Here is a 19,265-nt window from a genome sequence, read left to right as displayed (position 1 = left end):
CCCCCCCACAACCCCCCCACCCCCACCCCCCCCCCAACCCCCCCACCCCCCCCCCCCACCCCCCCCCCACCCCGCCCCACCCACCCCCCCCCCCCCCCCACACCCCCCCACCCCCCCCCCCCCCCCCCCGCCCCCCCCCACCCCCCCCCCCCCACCCCCCCCCCCCCCCCACCCCCCCCACACCCCCCCACCCCCCCCCCACCCCCCCCCCCCCCCCCCCACCCCACCCGACCCCCCCACCCCCCCCCCACCCCCCACCCCCCCCCCCACCCCCACCCCCACCCCCCCCCCACCCCCCCACCCCCCCCACCCCAACCCCCCCCAACCCCCTCCCCCACCCCCCCCCCCCACCCCCCACCCCCCCTACCGCCCCCCGTACGCTCACACACTCAGCTGGACAGCGACTGGGTTCCATCTGTGAGTGGCCCCCTCCTTCTGCTAGTGGGGGAGGTGCTGGAGACCCAGGCTAATTCTCTGGGGACAAGGGTTCAAATCCCACCCCAGCAGCTGTGGCAATTTAAGTTCAATTGATTGATCAATTCGGAATGTGAAGCTCGTCGCAAAAAAAAAACCCATCCGGTTTCAGTGATGTCCCTTCTCAGCAGGTCCGACCTACACCTGACTCCAGGCCTGCGTTTCATTCTTAGAACTGCCCTCTGCAAATGGCTGAGGCTGAAGGGCAATTATGGGGTGGCAACAATTACTGGCCACAGTCGCACACACAGAAGTTCTGGGGTTAGTTTACTGTAGAGTAGGGGGTTGGAAAAGGTGGGACCTGTGAGGGAGGAAGACGGCTTTTGCACTATGTTTATATTTATATGTACACTGTTTCCTCTGTTACTGTTATAAAACCAGAAATACCTCGATAAAATGTTTACAAAAAAAAAGACTAGAGGCTTTGATGGTCGGCACAGACCTGATGGGCTGAAGGGCCTATTCCTGTGCTGTAAATCTCTATGACTCTATGGCTATGACACACAGTCACACACATCCTTACCCTGTACAACGGTGCGTTTCCTGGTCTCTGTGCTGTTGCTGAGTACCGCACCGTTCCTCTCCAATCCTGAGCTCAGCGCCTGGAGGTCGGTGAAAAGCTGCAGAAGAAAACGTGAGGAGAAGGTTTTTCTTCGGGTGTAACCGGGAGGCGACTATGGGAGCTGCAACTCGCAGGGCCCCAGTCCGTCTGGCTGAAAACAGCAGTCTGGGGAGGCCCAGATCAGGCCCACTTTCTGAGGGAGTGCCCACACCCCTCCGGCCCCTCAGCACAGGGGTATGAGGGACCCCGGAAAACCCTCCGTCTCACTCCGACTGACTGTCCAGTCAGTTGGCATCGAGATGCTCACAGCCACAGGGGGAGGGTTGGGATTGTGGCTTATTCATCAGCTTGTCAACTCCCTCCACTGCTTTCAAACCAGGGAGGAGCCGCTACACACAGATGTAGGCCATTCAGCCCATTGAGTCCATGAGCGGGGGGATAGGAAAACAAGAATTTTCCCACAATCTCAGACAATAGTCACCCCCAGAAACAGCCTCCTGGGCAGCTACAGAGTTCCAGGCGTCACCTGTGACTGAGGGAGCTACATGTGATTCAGGTTCACATCTTTATTTTGAGTATTATTAATTTCTGCACTGTCAGAGGGTCAGTACTGAGGGAGTGCCGCACTGTCAGAGGGTCAGTACTGAGGGAGCGCCGCACTGTCAGAGGGTCAGTACTGAGGGAGTGCTGCACTGTCAGAGGGTCAGTACTGAGGGAGTGCTGCACTGTCAGAGAGTCAGTACTGAGGGAGTGCTGCACTGTCAGAGGGTCAGTACTGAGGGAACGCCGCACTGTCAGAGGGTCAGTACTGAGGGAGTGCTGCACTGTCAGAGGGTCAGTACTGAGGGAGTGCTGCACTGTCAGAGGGTCAGTACTGAGGGAGTGCTGCACTGTCAGAGGGTCAGTACTGAGGGAGTGCCGCACTGTCAGAGGGTCAGTACTGAGGGAGTGCTGCATGGTTATGAGTTTTTCTCTTACCTCCACGTTTAGTAGAAAGGCCCGGTTTGCCTCATCCAGGACCCTTTCCTTTGTCTCTCTGTTGATTTCCAGTGTGTTCATTCGCGAGCGGTAGAGCTGCTTGAACTTGGTGGCGTTGGTGACCCGGTCAAAGGTGAAGAATGCGAGCCCCTCGCCCGTGCTGGGCAGCTGCAATGCTTTCTGGGCCACCTTCTTCAGTACCTGCCCCCCAGACAGGTCTCCCATGTACCTGATGTAGGCGTGGGCCACGAGGAGCTCGGGTTCCCTGCGCCCCACCTCCTGGATCTGGGACACATATTTCCCTGTGGCCCTCGGACACTCGATGCGGCTCCTCCAGCCGGGCCCGTGGAAATATTCCAGATCCTGCTCCAGGGCCTCTTTCCGGTGCAGCTCTGAGGGGAAGTAGAGAGGGGCGAAGGCCGGGTGATCCTTGTTCCTCTCGATCTCCTCTTCCAGCGCCGTGTAGATGAAGTACAGAGATTCCAGTAACAGCTGGAGGAGGGAGGGAAGGGAAGAGGATTGTGAAGAGGTTGTGGCTCAGCTCACTCCTCGACTTTCTGACCCACAGACTACAATCAGTATGAATAATGAATAAACAGCAACACCTCCTCCACAATAGTCCTCAATACCGGTGCCCCGCAAGGCTGCGTACTTAGCCCCCTACTCTACTCCCTGTACACACACGACTGCGTGGCACATTTTTGTTCCAACTCCATCTACAAGTTTGCTGACGATACGACCATAGTGGGCCGGATCTCGAATAACGACGAGTCAGAATACAGGAGGGAGATAGAGAACCTAGTGGAGTGGTGTAGCGACAACAATCTCTCCCTCAATGCCAGCAAAACTAAAGAGCTGGTCATCGACTTCAGGAAGCAAAGTACTGTACACACCCCTGTCAGCATCAACGAGGCAGAGGTGGAGATGGTTAGCAGTTTCAAATTCCGAGGGGTACACATCACCAGCAATCTGTCCTTGTCCAAGAAAGCACAACAGCGCCTTTACTTCCTCAGGAAACTAAGGAAATTCGGCATGTCCACATTAACCCTTGCCAACTTTTACAGATGCACCATAGAAAGCATCCCATCGGGCTGCATCACAGCCTGGTATGGCAACTGCTCGACCCAGGACCGCAAGGAACTTCAGAGAGTCGTGAGCACAGCCCAGTCCATCACACAAACCTGTCTCCCATCCATTGACTCCGTCTACACCTCCCGCTGCCTGGGGAATGTGGGCAGCATAATCAAGGATCCCTCCCACCCGGACAGGGGGAGTGGGCCTAGGAAGGGTGCTCCTATCGAGAGGGCTGAATGGCCTCCTTCTGCATTGTAGGGATTCTATGAGAAGGGGTAGGAGGGAAGGGTGAGGGAGGGCTGGGGTTAGTGAGAGGAGGTCATAAGTAAAACAGTGAGGGAGACAACAGTGTGTAGTTTGAAGAGCCAGTATCTTTTCTTTACCTTGAACTGATCCCCTGGTGACCTGACCCTTCTGGAAGTTTCTCATGAACTCTGAGTTTTCGGCCAGTTCGTGCGACTCCTTGGTGGCCAGCTTCAGGGCTTCTGATAGGTCAGCTGGCATGCTGGGAGAAAGGGGTCAAAGGACAGGGTTAGCTTGGCTCAATTCAACTGTTAGAGTCCATCATTCAAACAGACCCTCCTGCCCCCACCGCGGCACTCACCCCCCATTACCGCCGGCCACAGCCCCACCCCCTGCCACCCAAAACACAGAGGGAGCTGTTGCTGCTGATTCCTTTCTCCTCCCCTAAGCAGCCACTCTCCCCCCAGTGACTGAGTCCAGACAGTGTTTCAGCAAAACTCTTCGACTGTGGAGACTGTCACACTGAGGTCCATTGGGGCTTCATTCCCAGATCCCCATGTCCTTGTGTCTGACTCATGCGGGCACACACACGTGCACACACACGTGCACACACACGTGCACACACACATGCACACACGCTCACACACACACATCCCGACCTCAACACCAAGATGAGCCAGTAGCTGCCTTCTACTCGAGGGATGGTGGGGGGGTCGGTTTTGCTGATAAAGCTGATGTCAAGTTTCACACCAGCAATCTGGAGCTACACTCTGCAGACAACCTCTGCACCTTCATTCAGCATTATCAGAGCGACGTAACCCTGACCCTGACCTTGACCCTGGCAGTAACCCTGACCCTGACCTTGACCCTGGCTGAGGCCCTAACCCTGACCTTTACCTGGCTGAGGCCCTAACCCTGACCTTTACCCTGGCTGAGGCCCTAACCCTGACCTTGACCCTGGCTGTGACCCTGGCTGTGACCCTGACCCTGGCTTTACACTGCCTGTGATCCTGACCTTAACCCTACTCCTGGTGTGACCCTAACCCTGACCCTAAGTCTGACTGTGACCCTAACCCTGACCCTAACCCTGACCCTAACCCTGACCCTAACCCTGACCCTAACCCTGACTGTGATCCTAACACTAGTGACCCTGACTCTAAGACTAATCCTGACTCTGACCCTGACCCTGACTAGTGACCCTGACCCGAAAACTAAATCTGACCCTAACCTGAAGATTAACCTTAAGACAACCCTAAATTTGACCCTAACCTTGACGCAGGTCATGATCCTAACAGTCAGGCTACTCGTCCTAGTGGTGGATTTGGAGCCAGTTTTGGGGAGGTACCTGTCCTTTCCCCTTCCCCATCCCCTTCCCCCACACATAGTTCCTGTCCAGGAAGGTCTGACAGCCTCGGACCGCCATTGGGAACACTCAATGGGAACTAAGCTCCCACAGAGGCCCTGATTCTCACCAGGGTGGAAACCAGTATCCTGGTCAGATGGTCACACGGAGCAGCTCAGGTGGGAACCCGTCTCTCCAACTTATTGTACCTTCCCAGGGAGGGAGGGCTGATCCGGCTGAGCCACTTTAATGGACCAGGGAAAGGGTGCTTTATTGTTGCATCTATGGATGTGGCTGTGGCACAGAGTTCTGCCCAGGCAGGTATAGAATTCAAATCCTATCTGGCACCATGACGTTCTTACCTGACACCGTGTTCCTGGTTCTGACCTTTCAGCTGCTCCAGCTCTGCAAAGACCTGCATTGGAAATAAAAGAAAGCAGTTTGAGACTGGGCCCAGGATGAAGGGAGAGGGGCCAAGGCTGGGTGGGCCTTGAGGAGCTAGGCCGAGCCAGCCTTAGCAACGAAGGCTGAGCAAACCTCAAAATGAAAACCAAACGCAACGGCCTTAGTACCAAGGTCAGAAACAAAGGCCCTCTCTTACCTCCACGTTTAGTAGAAAGGCCCGGTTTGCCTCATCCAGGACCCTTTCCTTTGTCTCTCTGTTGATTTCCAGTGTGTTCATTCGCGAGCGGTACAGCTGCTTGAACTTAGTGGCGTTGGTGACCCGGTCAAAGGTGAAGAATGCGAGCCCCTCGCCCGTGCTGGGCAGCTGCAATGCTTTCTGGGCCACCTTCTTCAGTACCTGCCCCCCAGACAGGTCTCCCATGTACCTGATGTAGGCGTGGGCCACGAGGAGCTCGGGTTCCCTGCGCCCCACCTCCTGGATCTGGGACACATATTTCCCTGTGGCCCTCGGACACTCGATGCGGCTCCTCCAGCCGGGCCCGTGGAAATATTCCAGATCCTGCTCCAGGGCCTCTTTCCGGTGCAGCTCTGAGGGGAAGTAGAGAGGGGCGAAGGCCGGGTGATCCTTGTTTCCTCTCGATCTCCTCTTCCAGCGCCGTGTAGATGAAGTACAGAGATTCCAGTAACAGCTGGAGGAGGGAGGGAAGGGAAGAGGATTGTGAAGAGGGTGTGACTCAGCTCACTGCCAAAAAGGAAAACTTAGCGGAAGCGCTGAGGGCACTAAATGTAAACCATTGGCATGACCCACCGGATGTCAAAACAATACCAAGGGAAAGCAACTCTGTCAGAGGGTCAGTACTGAGGGAGCGCCGCACTGTCAGAGTGTCAGTACTGAGGGAAAGCAACTCTGTCAGAGGGTCAGTACTGAGGGAGTGCTGCACTGTCAGAGGGTCAGTACTGAGGGAGTGCTGCACTGTCAGAGGGTCAGTACTGAGGGAGTGCCGCACTGTCAGAGGGTCAGTACTGAGGGAGTGCCTGCACTGTCAGAGGAGTCAGTACTGAGGGAGGCCCCGCACTGTCAGAGGGTCAGTACTGAGGGAGTGCCGCACTGTCAGAGAGTCAGTACTGAGGGAGCCCTGCACTGTCAGAGGGTCAGTACTGAGGGAGTGCCGCACTGTCAGAGGGTCAGTACTGAGGGAGTGCTGCACTGTCAGAGGGTCAGTACTGAGGGAGTGCTGCACTGTCAGAGGGTCAGTACAGAGGGAGTGCATGCACTGTCAGAGGGTCAGTACTGAGGGAGTGCCGCACTGTCAGAGGGTCAGTACTGAGGGAGTGCTGCACTGTCAGAGGGTCAGTACTGAGGGAGTGCTGCACTGTCAGAGGGTCAGTACTGAGGGAGTGCTGCACTGTCAGAGGGTCAGTACTGAGGGAGTGCTGCACTGTCAGAGGGTCAGTACTGAGGGAGTGCCGCACTGTCAGAGGGTCAGCACTGAGGGAGTGCCGCACTGTCAGAGGGTCAGTACTGAGGGAGTGCTGCACTGTCAGAGGGTCAGCACTGAGGGAGTGCTGCACTGTTAGAGGGTCAGTACTGAGGGAGTGCCGCACTGTCAGAGGGTCAGTACTGAGGGAGTGCTGCACTGTCAGAGGGTCAGTACTGAGGGAGTGCTGCACTGTCAGAGGGTCAGAACTGAGGGAGTGCCACACTGTCAGAGGGTTAGTACTGAGGGAATGCAGCACTGTCAGAGGGTCAGTACTGAGGGAGTGCCGCACTGTCAGAGGGTCAGTACTGAGGGAGTGCTGCACTGTCAGAGGGTCAGTACTGAGGGAGTGCTGCACTGTCAGAGGGTCAGTACTGAGGGAGTGCCGCACTGTCAGAGGGTCAGTACTGAGGGAGTGCTGCACTGTCAGAGGGTCAGTACTGAGGGAGTGCTGCACTGTCAGAGGGTCAGTACTGAGGGAGTGCCGCACTGTCAGAGGGTCAGTACTGAGGGAGTGCTGCACTGTCAGAGGGTCAGTACTGAGGGAGTGCCGCACTGTCTGAGGGTCAGTACTGAGTGAGTGCTGCACTGTCAGAGGGTCAGTACTGAGGGAGTGCTGCACTGTCAGAGGGTCAGTACTGAGGGAGTGCTGCACTGTCAGAGGGTCAGTACTGAGGGAGTGCCGCACTGTCAGAGGGTCAGTACTGAGGGAGTGCTGCACTGTCAGAGGGTCAGTACTGAGGGAGTGCTGCACTGTCAGAGAGTCAGTACTGAGGGAGGGCCGCACTGTCAGAGGGTCAGTACTGAGGGAGTGCCGCACTGTCAGAGGGTCAGTACTGAGAGAGTGCTGCACTGTCAGAGGGTCAGTACTGAGGGAGTGCTGCACTGTCAGAGGGTCAGTACTGAGGGAGTGCCGCACTGTCAGAGGGTCAGTACTGAGGGAGTGCCGCACTGTCAGAGTGTCAGTACTGAGGGAGTGCCGCACTGTCAGAGGGTCAGTACTGAGGGAGTGCCGCACTGTCAGAGGGTCAGTACTGAGGGAGCGCTGCACTGTCAGAGGGTCAGTACTGAGGGAGTGCTGCACTGTCAGAGGGTCAGTACTGAGGGAGTGCTGCACTGTCAGAGGGTCAGTACTGAGGGAGTGCTGCACTGTCAGAGGGTCAGTACTGAGGGAGTGCCGTACTGTCAGAGGGTCAGTACTGAGGGAGTGCTGCACTGTCAGAGGGTCAGTACTGAGGGAGTGCCGCACTGTCAGAGGGTCAGTACTGACTGAGTGCTGCACTGTCAGAGGGTCAGTACTGAGGGAGTGCCGCACTGTCAGAGGGTCAGTACTGAGGGAGTGCCGCACTGTCAGAGGGTCAGTACTGAGGGAGTGCCGCACTGTCAGAGGGTCAGTACTGAGGGAGTGCCGCACTGTCAGAGGGTCAGTACTGAGGGAGTGCCGCACTGTCAGAGGGTCAGTACTGAGGGAGTGCCGTACTGTCAGAGGGTCAGTACTGAGGGAGTGCTGCACTGTCAGAGGGTCAGTACTGAGGGAGTGCCGCACTGTCAGAGGGTCAGAGGAAGCTCTGCGCTGTCGGTGGGCTGGGACTGAGGGAGTGCTGCCATGTAACACGTGGCGGTTCTACCAGTATCCTTGAGGAACCTTTCGAACTTTATGGATCCTTCCCTTCCCTATTTTGGTGCTGGCGTTCCCACTGACAGACAGGTGCCCTCGTGCCTGAATCGGGAATAACTGGCCTCAGCGGTGGCATCGTTCACAAGATAAACCAAGGCTCCCTCTGGTGGACAGCATAGATCCGACAGCCTCTATGCCTGGAAGAGGAGGCGGCTTCTCTCACTGTCGTGGGGTCAACGTCTCAAAACAGATCAATCATAATAATAATCGCTTATTGTCACGAGTAGGCTTCAATGAACTTACTGTGAAAAGCCCCTAGTCTCCACATTCCGGCGCCTGTTCGGGGAGGCTGGTACGGGAATTGAACCCTGTGCTGCTGGTCTTGTTCTGCATTACAAGCCAGCTGTCTGAGCTCACTGTGCTACGTGGGTCAGTGCTAGCTGTTTGTGGGATCTTGCTGTGCACAGATTGACAACAGTGCCTGCAATTCAAAGGCACTTCGTCGTCCGCAAAGGCTTGTGGGATGCAGAAGGTGATAAAAGGCGCTATAGAAATGCAAGTCTTTCTTTACTGTTCCTCTCGGTTACTGATTGAGGCAAAGACAGTATTGAGCGACGGGGCTCTTCTTAGCCAAGTGTTATCCTGATAAATACCTGCTAATCTGTTGGGGGGTGGGTGTCCCGTGCTGCCCCGGGGGGGGTCCCGTGCTGCCCGGGGGGGGGTCCCGTGCTGCCGGGGGGGGTCCCGTGCTTCCCGGGGGGGGGGGGGGGTGTCCCGTGCTTCCCGGGGGGGGGGGGGGGTGTCCCGTGCTGCCGGGGGGGGGGTGTCCCGTGCTGCCGGGGGGGGGGGGTCCCCCGTGCTTCCCGGGGGGGGGGTGTCCCGTGCTTCCCGGGGGGGTGTCCCGTGCTGCCCTGTGGGGGGGGGGGGGTGGCCCGTGCTGCCCTTTGGGGGGGGGGGGTGGCCCGTGCTGCCCTGTGGGGGGGGGGGTGTCCCGTGCTGCCCGGGGGGGAGGGGGGGGAGGGGGGGGTGTCCCGTGCTGCCCGAGGGGGGTGGGGGGTGTCCCGTGCTGCCCGGGGGGGGTGTCCCGTGCTGCCCGGGGGGGGGGGGGGGGTGTCCCGTGCTGCACGAGGTTCAGTAACCATGAGGTCATGTTGCAGCTGTACAAAACTCTGGTGCGGCCGCATTTGGAGTATTGCGTGCAGTTCTGGTCCCCACATTATAGGAAGGATGTGGAAGCATTGGAAAGGGTGCAGAGGAGATTTACCAGGATGTTGCCTGGTATGGAGGGAAGATCTTATGAGGAACGGCTGAGGGACTTGAGGCTGTTTTCGTTAGAGAGAAGAAAGTTAAGACGTGACCTAATTGAGGCATACAAGATGATCAGAGGATTAGATAGGGTGGACAGTGAGAGCCTTTTTCTTCAGATGGTGATGTCCAGCACGAGGGGACATAGCTTTAAATTGAGGGGAGATAGATATAGGACAGATGTCAGAGGTAGGTTCTTTACTCAGAGAGTAGTAAGGGCGTGGAATGCTCTGCCTGCAACAGTAGTGGACTCGCCAACACTAAACGCATTTAAATGGTCATTGGATAGGGATATGGACGATAAGGGAATAGTGTAGAGGGACTTCAGAGGGGTTTCACAGGTCGGTGCAACATCAAGGGCCGAAGGGCCTGTACTGCGCTGTAATGTTCTATGTTCTTGGGCTTCCTGAGCTTTTATTCGATTTCAATGTGCTGAGTTGTTGGTGGCGAATGGGGAGGGAGAGGTGGATATTGAAAGGGATGGGGAAGTTTGCAGGGAAATGGAAAAAGAGCAGGGCAGTGAGGCAAGTCTCTCAGAGGGCCAGTGCACAGACAAGATGCTCTCTGCTGTAAATTATTCCGGTTCCTCTATGGGAATTACGAATGCAGGTCGAAAGAGGCGTGGGAGGACTTGATCGCCAGCTCCCTGCTGCTCAAAAGCTGACATTTCTTGGGATTGGAACCTTACCTTGAACTGGTCCCGGGTGACCTGACCCTTCTGGAAGTTTCTCATGAACTCCGAGTTCTCGGCCAGTTCGTGCGACTCCTTGGTGGCCAGCTTCAGGGCTTCCGATAGGTCAGCTGGCATGCTGGGAGAAAGGGGTCAAAGGACAAAGGGTTATGCTCCGGTTCAGTCTGGCCCCAGCCTCGGGTTGGGTCCCTGGCTCATGGACAGACAACACAAACAACAGGCCCCCACCCCCCAACACCACCCCTCCCATCCCCAAGACAGTGGAAGCTGTCAGAAATCCCCCCCTGGCAAAGGCATCAACAGCCCAGTTGTCCATGTGTGAATTTAACCAGCAAGTATGGTCAGGATATTCAACCGTGGGGGGGGGCAGGCATGCGGCGCAGTGGTTAGCTCTGGGACTGCGGCGCTGAGGACCCGAGTTCAAATCCCGGCTCTGGGTCACTGTCCGTGTGGAGTTTGCACATTCTCCCCGTGTCTGTGTGGGTCTCACCCCCACAACCCAAAGATGTGCAGGGTAGGTGGATTGGACACACTAAATTGCCCCTTAATTGGAAAAAAAAGAATTGGGTACTCTAAATTTAATTTTTTTAAAAACAGATATTCAACCGTGGAGGCCATCACATCAAGATAGAGGTCACAGGGTACGGCTGGAGCACTGGGAAAAATACGATGCAACTGAAGGTCCCGTGCGTTTCCCGTTGAGTTTCACAGTTCCACAGCCATGTCGCTCTCACCCACGTGGCCATTTCTATACAAGACCGCATACGGAACTTCAGCACGTTATTCATCTGTAGTGTGCATCGCGGCTGAGCCCAAACCCTTCACCCGACATCTCCCCCCCACCACCACTCTGTCCTCTCCACTATCCACACCCCAATGGGTGACAGGCAGGCAAGCTGTGCCCATTTCCTCCAGATTGTGGAGGCCAATTGAGCCCCAACCCGGTTTGTGCTTTGTGGAGTCGCACTGTGCCCTCTGAGTCAGAGCGGCACAGGTTCGGAACGCACAAACCCCCCTCCCCTTCCCCCCTCACCTCATAGGGTGGCAGGGTCATAACGGTGGCTGCAATGTGGCATTGTGCTGGGTTGGGGTTAGTCAGGGGGTCCATGACCCCCCCCCCCCCGGGGTTTCCCCCCCCCCCCCCCCCCCCCCCCCCCCGGAGATGTAGGTGGGCGTCTGAGGGGGCAGGCGGGAGATGGGGGGTGGGACATTCTGATCGGGTGACCCCGCTCACCCCGACAACAGCTTCGGAGTCGGAAACCTATTCCCCTGGATCTCCTGAACAAACCTCAGCACATCCCAGTCCAGGAAATAACTCAGTAAGGCAGCTGCCATGGCAACACGGCCCGCACCTTCCTCTGATCTGCCCTCCCTGATCAGCAGCCGCCATCTGTAATGTTTAATCCATTTGTAATCTTTGCACAGATTGGCCAGCCCATGTGGGCGTTTACATCCTGGCCACACATCAGTTGGTCATGGGCTTGACCCGGGGGGGGGGGGGGGGGGGGGGGGGTCAGGGGCTTGACCCGGGGGGGGGGGGTCAGGGGCTTGACCGGGGGGGGGGGGGGGCGGGGGGGTCAGGGGCTTGACGGGGGTGGGGTCAGGGGCTTGACCGGGGGGGGGGGGGGGGGCGGGGGGGGGGGGGGGTCAGGGGGTTAACCCCGTGGGGGGGGGGGGGGAGGTGCGGGGGGGTCATGGGCTTGACCCCGGGGGGGGTCAGGGGCTTGACCCCGGGGTGGGGGGGGGGGGGGGAGGGGGGGGTGGGTCATGGGCTTCACCCGGGGCGGTGTGGGAGGGGCGGGGGGTGTGGGAGGGGTGGGGGGGGTATGGGAGGGGAGGGGGAGTGTGGGTGGGGCGGGGGGGTCATGGGCTTGACCCGGGGGGGGTCAGGGGCTTGACCCCGGGGTGGGGGGGGGGGGGGTGTCAGGGGCTTGACCCCGGGGTGGGGGGGGAGAGGGGGGTGGTGGGAGGGTCGGGGGGGGTCATGGGCTTGACCCGGGGGGGGGGGGGGTGTCAGGGGCTTGACCGGGGTGGGGGGGTCGGGGGGGGGTCATGGGCTTCACCCGGGGGGGGGGGGGGGAGAGGGGGGGGGTGTCAGGGGCTTGACCTCGGGGTGGTGGGGGGGGGGGTGTCAGGGCTTGACCCCGGGGTGGGGGGGGGGGAGAGGGGGGGTGGTGGGAGGGTCGGGGGTGGTCATGGGCTTCACCCGGGGGGGGGGGTGTCAGGGGCTTGACCCCGGGGGGAGGGGGTGGGTGGGAGGGCGGGGAGGGGGAGGGTGGGAGGGGCGGGGGTGGATGGGAGCGGCGGGGAGGGGGAGTGTGGGTGGGGTGCGGGGGGGGTTGTGGAAGGGGCGGGGAGCCACACTGCAAACAATTAAATTGCTTGAATAGTCCCAGGATATCAATCACTGAGGAGAGAATCTGAAATGAAATGAAAATGAAAATGGCTTATTGTCACGAGTAGGCTTCAATGAAGTTACTGTGAAAAGCCCCTAGTCACCACATTCCGGCGCCTGTCCGGGGAGGCCGGTACGGGAATCGAACCGTGCTGCTGGCCTGCTTGGTCTGCTTTAAAGGCCAGCGATTTAGCCCAGTGTGCTAAACCAGCCCCTAAACCAGAATCTGGTTGGAATCTGGACTCGCTCCGGGATCAGAGCCGGGATTCGCTCCGGGTTTCAGAGCCGGGACTCGCTCCGGGATCAGAGCCGGGACTCGCTCCGGGATCAGAGCCGGGACTCGCTCCGGGATCAGGGCCGGGACTCGCTCCGGGATCAGAGCCGGGACTCGCTCCGGGTTCAGAGCCGGGACTCGCTCCGGGATCAGAGCCGGGACTCGCTCCGGGTTTCAGATCCGGGACTCACTCCGGGATCAGAGCCGGGACTCGCTCCGGGATCAGAGCCGGGACTCGCTCCGGGATCAGAGCCGGGACTCGCTCCGGGATCAGAGCCGGGATTCGCTCCGGGTTCAGAGCAGGACTCGCTCCGGGATCAGAGCCGGGACTCGCTCCGGGTTCAGAGCCGGGACTCGCTCCGGGTTCAGAGCCGGGACTCGCTCCGGGATCAGAGCCGGGACTCGCTCCGGGATCAGAGCCGGGACTCGCTCCGGGATCAGAGCCGGGACTCGCTCCGGGATCAGAGCCGGGACTCGCTCCGGGTTTCAGAGCCGGGACTCGCTCCGGGATCAGAGCCGGGACTCGCTCCGGGATCAGAGCCGGGACTCGCTCCGGGATCAGAGCAGGACTCGCTCCGGGATCAGAGCCGGGACTCGCTCCGGGATCAGAGCCGGGACTCGCTCCGGGATCAGAGCGGGATTCGCTCCGGGATCAGGGCCGGGACTCGCTCCGGGATCAGGGCCGGGACTCGCTCCGGGATCAGAGCCGGGACTCGCTCCGGGATCAGAGCCGGGACTCGCTCCGGGACTCGCTCCGGGATCAGAGCCGGGACTCGCTCCGGGATCAGAGCCGGGACTCGCTCCGGGACTCGCTCCGGGATCAGAGTCGGGACTCGCTCCGGGATCAGAGCCGGGACTCGCTCCGGGATCAGAGCCGGGACTCGCTCCGGGTTCAGAGGCGGGACTCGCTCCGGGATCAGGGCCGGGACTCGCTCCGGGATCAGGGCCGGGACTCGCTCCGGGATCAGAGCCGGGACTCGCTCCGGGATCAGAGCCGGGACTCGCTCCGGGATCAGAGCCGGGACTCGCTCCGGGATCAGGGCCGGGACTCGCTCCGGGATCAGAGCCGGGACTCGCTCTGGGTTCAGAGCCGGGACTCGCTCCAGGATCAGAGCCGGGACTCGCTCCGGGATCAGAGCCGGGACTCGCTCCGGGATCAGAGCCGGGACTCGCTCCGGGATCAGAGCCGGGACTCGCTCCGGGATCAGGGCCGGGACTCGCTCCGGGATCAGGGCCGGGACTCGCTCCGGGATCAGAGCCGGGACTCGCTCCGGGATCAGGGCCGGGACTCGCTCCGGGATCAGGGCCGGGACTCGCTCCGGGATCAGAGCCGGGACTCGCTCCGGGTTCAGAGCCGGGACTCGCTCCGGGATCAGGGCCGGGACTCGCTCCGGGATCAGAGCCGGGACTCGCTCCGGGTTCAGAGCCGGGACTCGCTCCGGGATCAGAGCCGGGACTCGCTCCGGATTCAGAGCCGGGACTCGCTCCGGGATCAGAGCCGGGACTCGCTCCGGGATCAGAGCCGGGACTCGCTCCGGGTTCAGAGCCGGGACTCGCTCCGGGATCAGAGCCGGGACTCGCTCCGGGATCAGAGCCGGGACTCGCTCCGGGATCAGAGCCGGGACTCGCTCCGGGATCAGAGCCGGGACTCGCTCCGGGATCAGAGCCGGGACTCGCTCCGGGATCAGAGCCGGGACTCGCTCCGGGATCAGAGCCGGGACTCGCTCCGGGTTCAGAGCGGGACTCGCTCCGGGATCAGAGCCGGGATTCGCTCCGGGATCAGAGCGGGATTCGCTCCGGGATCAGAGCCGGGACTCGCTCCGGGATCAGGGCCGGGACTCGCTCCGGGATCAGAGCCGGGACTCGCTCCGGGATCAGGGCCGGGACTCGCTCCGGGATCAGAGCCGGGACTCGCTCCGGGATCAGAGCCGGGACTCGCTCCGGGATCAGAGCCGGGACTCGCTCCGGGATCAGAGCCGGGACTCGCTCCGGGATCAGAGCCGGGACTCGCTCCGGGATCAGAGCCGGGACTCGCTCCGGGATCAGGGCCGGGACTCGCTCCGGGATCAGGGCCGGGACTCGCTCCGGGATCAGGGCCGGGACTCGCTCCGGGATCAGGGCCGGGACTCGCTCCGGGATCAGAGCCGGGATTCGCTCCGGGATCAGAGCCGGGACTCGCTCCGGGTTCAGAGCCGGGACTCCCTCCGGGATCAGAGCCGGGACTCGCTCCGGGATCAGAGCCGGGACTCGCTCCGGGATCAGGGCCGGGACTCGCTCCGGGATCAGAGCCGGGACTCGCTCCGGGATCAGGGCCGGGACTCGCTCCGGGATCAGGGCCGGGACTCGCTCCGGGATCAGAGCCGGGACTCGCTCCGGGATCAGGGCCGGGACTCGCTCCGGGATCAGAGCCGGGACTCGCTCCGGGATCAGAGCCGGGACTCGCTCCGGGATCAGAGCCGGGACTCGCTCCGGGATCAGGGCCGGGACTCGCTCCGGGATCAGAGCCGGGACTCGCTCCGGGATCAGAGCCGGGACTCGCTCCGGGATCAGAGCCGGGACTCGCTCCGGGATCAGAGCCGGGACTCGCTCCGGGATCAGAGCCGGGACTCGCTCCGGGATCAGAGCCGGGACTCGCTCCGGGATCAGAGCCGGGACTCGCTCCGGGATCAGAGCCGGGACTCGCTCCGGGATCAGAGCCGGGACTCGCTCCGGGATCAGAGCCGGGACTCGCTCCGGGATCAGAGCCGGGACTCGCTCCGGGATCAGAGCCGGGACTCGCTCCGGGATCAGAGCCGGGACTCGCTCCGGGATCAGAGCCGGACTCGCTCCGGGATCAGAGCCGGGACTCGCTCCGGGTTCAGAGCCGGGACTCGCTCCGGGATCAGAGCCGGGACTCGCTCCGGGATCAGAGCCGGGACTCGCTCCGGGATCAGAGCCGGGACTCGCTCCGGGATCAGAGCCGGGACTCGCTCCGGGTTCAGAGCCGGGATTCGCTCCGGGATCAGAGCCGGGACTCGCTCCGGGATCAGAGCCGGGACTCGCTCCGGGATCAGAGCCGGGAATCGCTCCGGGATCAGAGCCGGGACTCGCTCCGGGATCAGAGCCGGGACTCGCTCCGGGATCAGAGCCGGGACTCGCTCCGGGATCAGAGCCGGGACTCGCTCCGGGATCAGAGCCGGGACTCGCTCCGGGATCAGAGCCGGGATTCGCTCCGGGATCAGAGTCTGGATTAGCTCCGGGTTTCAGATCCGGGACTCGCTCCGGGATCAGAGCCGGGACTCGCTCCGGGATCAGGGCCGGGACTCGCTCCGGGATCAGAGTCTGGATTAGCTCCGGGTTTGAGATCCGGGACTCGCTCCGGGTTCAGTGTCTGGATAAGCTCCGGGTTCCAGAGTCTGGATTCGCTCCGGGTTTAGAGCCGGGAGTCGCTCCGGGTTCAGAGTCTGGATTAGCTCCGGGTTCCAGAGTCTGGATTCGCTCTGGGTTCAGAGCTGGGACTCGCTCCGGGTTTAGAGCCGGGACTCGCTCCGGGTTCAGAGTCTGGATTAGCTCCGGGTTCCAGAGTCTGGATTCGCTCCGGGTTCAGAGCTGGGACTCGCTCCGGGTTTAGAGCCGGGACTTGCTCCGGGTTCAGAGTCTGTTCCCGCTCCGGGTTTCAGAGCCGGGACTCGCTCCGGGATCAGAGCCGGGACTCGCTCCGGGATCAGAGCCGGGACTCGCTCCGGGATCAGAGCCGGGACTCGCTCCGGGATCAGAGCCGGGATTCGCTCCGGGATCAGAGCCGGGACTCGCTCCGGGATCAGAGCCGGGACTCGCTCCGGGATCAGATCCGGGACTCACTCCGGGTTCAGAACCGGATTTGGTATGGTCTCAATCTGGGTTTCAGCATCCTGTCTTAAATAATGATTTAAAATTGAGAGTACCCATTTCTTTTGCTTCACAATGAAGGGGCAATTTAGCTTGGCCAATCCACCTACCCTACATATCTTTGGGTTGTGGGGGTGAAAACCCCTCACGGACAGTGACCCGGGGCTGGGGTCGAATCCTGGTCCGCGACGCTGTGAGGCAGCAGTGCTAACCACTGCGCCATCGTGACGTCCGGTTTCAGCATCCTGTGTAACTGCTCTCTCCCTACCTGTCTGGATCTGTCGAGCCAGCATTTCCTCTCGGGCTATCCATTCCGTTTTCCATTTGCCTTTCGGATTCTCTGGCTGCTTCCTTGCCGCTCGCTCAATCCTCTGTTGGCAGCCGTGAATTCCAAACCCTTTTATCTGCTGTCTCCGGTACAGCCACGTGACCCCGAGGCTCGGCCCGCTTGTCGGAGCACGTCTGTCCCTCCCCACCCTTAAAAAAAAAACCTTTCACGTGATAACTGGGTACAGAGAGCTCGGACAGAGAGGATGCTGACTTCATTTCCTGCGCGGTTTCTGCTCAGCTGAATTGTCAGAAGGTTCCTGGCGTCAGCCTGTGTTCTTTGTGCTGATGAAACCTTTGACCTGCTGCCTGCCCCGAGCCAGTTGCTGCCGGGGCTGCCGAGCAATCGGCTTCTGCAGCAACAGAGGGCGTTTAACCCCCGGGCTGCCAGTTCCAGGGGAAAGGCAGGAATGAACATCTAGTCTCAGACCCCTCCCCATGCACAATATTCCCTCTGACCAGGAAGGTAGAAGCAAGAGGAGGCCATTGGGCCCTTCGAGTCTGCTGCTCCATTCACTATGATTATCAAATTCAATACCGTGATCCCCCCCCCCCCCCCCCCCCCCCCCCCCATATCCCTTTCACCCCAAGAGCTGTATCCAATTCCTTATCGAAATCACACGTTTCGGCCTCGACTACTTTTTCTGGCAGCAAATTCCGCAGATTCACAACTCTCTGGGTTCTCCTCACCTCAGTCCCACAAGGTTTACCCTTTATCCTCAAACTGTGACCCATGGGGCGGCGCGATGGCGCATTGGTTAGCACCACTACCTCCCGGCGCCGAGGTCCCAGGTTTGATCCCGGTCCTGGGTCACTGTCCGTGTGGAGTTTGCACATTCTCCCCGTGTCTGCGTGGGTTTCGCCCCCACAACCCAAAGATGTGCCGGGTAGGTGGATTGGCTAAATTGCCCCTTAATTGGAAAAAATGAATTGGGTACTCTAAATTTAAAAAACAAACTATGACCCACAGTTGCAGCCTGGGCTGCCGAGCAATCGGCTTCTGCTGTAAAGAGGTGTTTAACCCCCGGGCTGCCAGTTCCTTTCTGTAGAACAGAAAGGCAGGAATGGGCACACCCTGGGCTGGATTCTCCGTTTCAGCGGCTAAGCGCCGGCTGAAATGGAGAATTCGCGAGTGTTCTACGACGCCAAAATCAGCGGCAGATCCTGACCGATTCCAGGACCAATGAGGGGCGAGCAGCTACGCCAGGTGAAGATGCCGACTCCCACACCGACAGCAGCTGGAGAATGGCCGGGTTCCTGGCCGTGCATGCGCACAGTGACGATCTCCAGCGGTACAGCGCTGTACAACATGGAGCCGGCCGTGCGCGGACCCTACCCCTCATCCGTGACCCCACAGGACGCCCCCTGCCCAACCCGTGGCCACGACCCCACCAGTTCTCCCCCCCCCCCCCCGGCCCCCGCGGAAGCTCCCCCGTCCAGCGGCACGGAGCTCGACTGAGTGTGGGGCCGCTGGACACAGTCCGCAGCGATCACGCCTACTTCCTGCCTGCTTCCTGTCTGCTTCCCATCTGCTTCCCGCCTGCTTCCTGCCTGCTTCCCATCTGCTTCCCGCCTGCTTCCCGCCTGCTTCCCGCCTGCTTCCCGCCAGCTTCCCACCTGCTTCCCGCCTGCTTCCCGCCTGCTTCCCACCAGCTTCCCGCCTGCTTCCCGCCTACTTCCCGCCTGCTTCCCGCCTGCTTCCCGCCTGCTTCCCGCCTGCTTCCCGCCTGCTTCCCGCCGGCTTCCTGCCTGCTTCCCGCCTGCTTCCCGCCTGCTTCCCGCCTGCTTCCCGCCTGCTTCCCGCCTGCTCAGACCACACGTTAACCACGCGGTCGGGAACTCAGCCCATCTGGGTCGGAGCATTGCTGCGGGACTTCCGATGATGCGCTAACACCGTTGTAATGGCGTGCGACGTGATTACGCCACTCCAGCAGGGGTGAAGCATGGCTGCCCGGTGGCCCCGATGTGGCCGTTGGAATTGATTCTCCGTCCGATCGCCGATTATGAAATCCCTTGACCCACAGAATCATAGAATCCCTACAGCGCAAAAGGACAACACTTGGCCCATCGAGTCGGCATCGACCCTCTGAAAGAACACCCTAACCTTGGTCCACACCCCCGCCCCATCCCTGTGGACACCATGGGGCAATGTAGCCTGCACACTGTTGGACTATGGGAGGAAACCGGAGCACCCGGAGGAATCCCATGCAGACACGGGGAGAACGAGCAAAC

General features: G+C 60.6%; 1 protein-coding gene across 1 annotated transcript; it reads right to left on the bottom strand.

Annotated features, from left to right (window-relative positions):
• Positions 1 to 2,079: 2,079 nt before the first annotated feature.
• Positions 2,080 to 17,318, bottom strand: LOC119956450 (heme oxygenase 1-like). The gene is given in 7 exon segments (XM_038783708.1): positions 2,080 to 2,506; positions 3,472 to 3,593; positions 5,036 to 5,088; positions 5,275 to 5,709; positions 5,711 to 5,767; positions 10,168 to 10,288; positions 16,975 to 17,318. Coding segments are annotated over 7 exon segments (1,209 nt in total). The 5' UTR covers positions 17,031 to 17,318; the 3' UTR covers positions 2,080 to 2,141.
• Positions 17,319 to 19,265: the final 1,947 nt, after the last annotated feature.

This window comes from Scyliorhinus canicula, chromosome 23, assembly GCF_902713615.1.
Source record: "Scyliorhinus canicula chromosome 23, sScyCan1.1, whole genome shotgun sequence".
Taxonomy (NCBI): Eukaryota; Metazoa; Chordata; class Chondrichthyes; order Carcharhiniformes; family Scyliorhinidae; genus Scyliorhinus; species Scyliorhinus canicula.
Note: the sequence above shows the minus strand (reverse complement) of the source record. Positions and strands in the feature narration are given on the sequence as shown.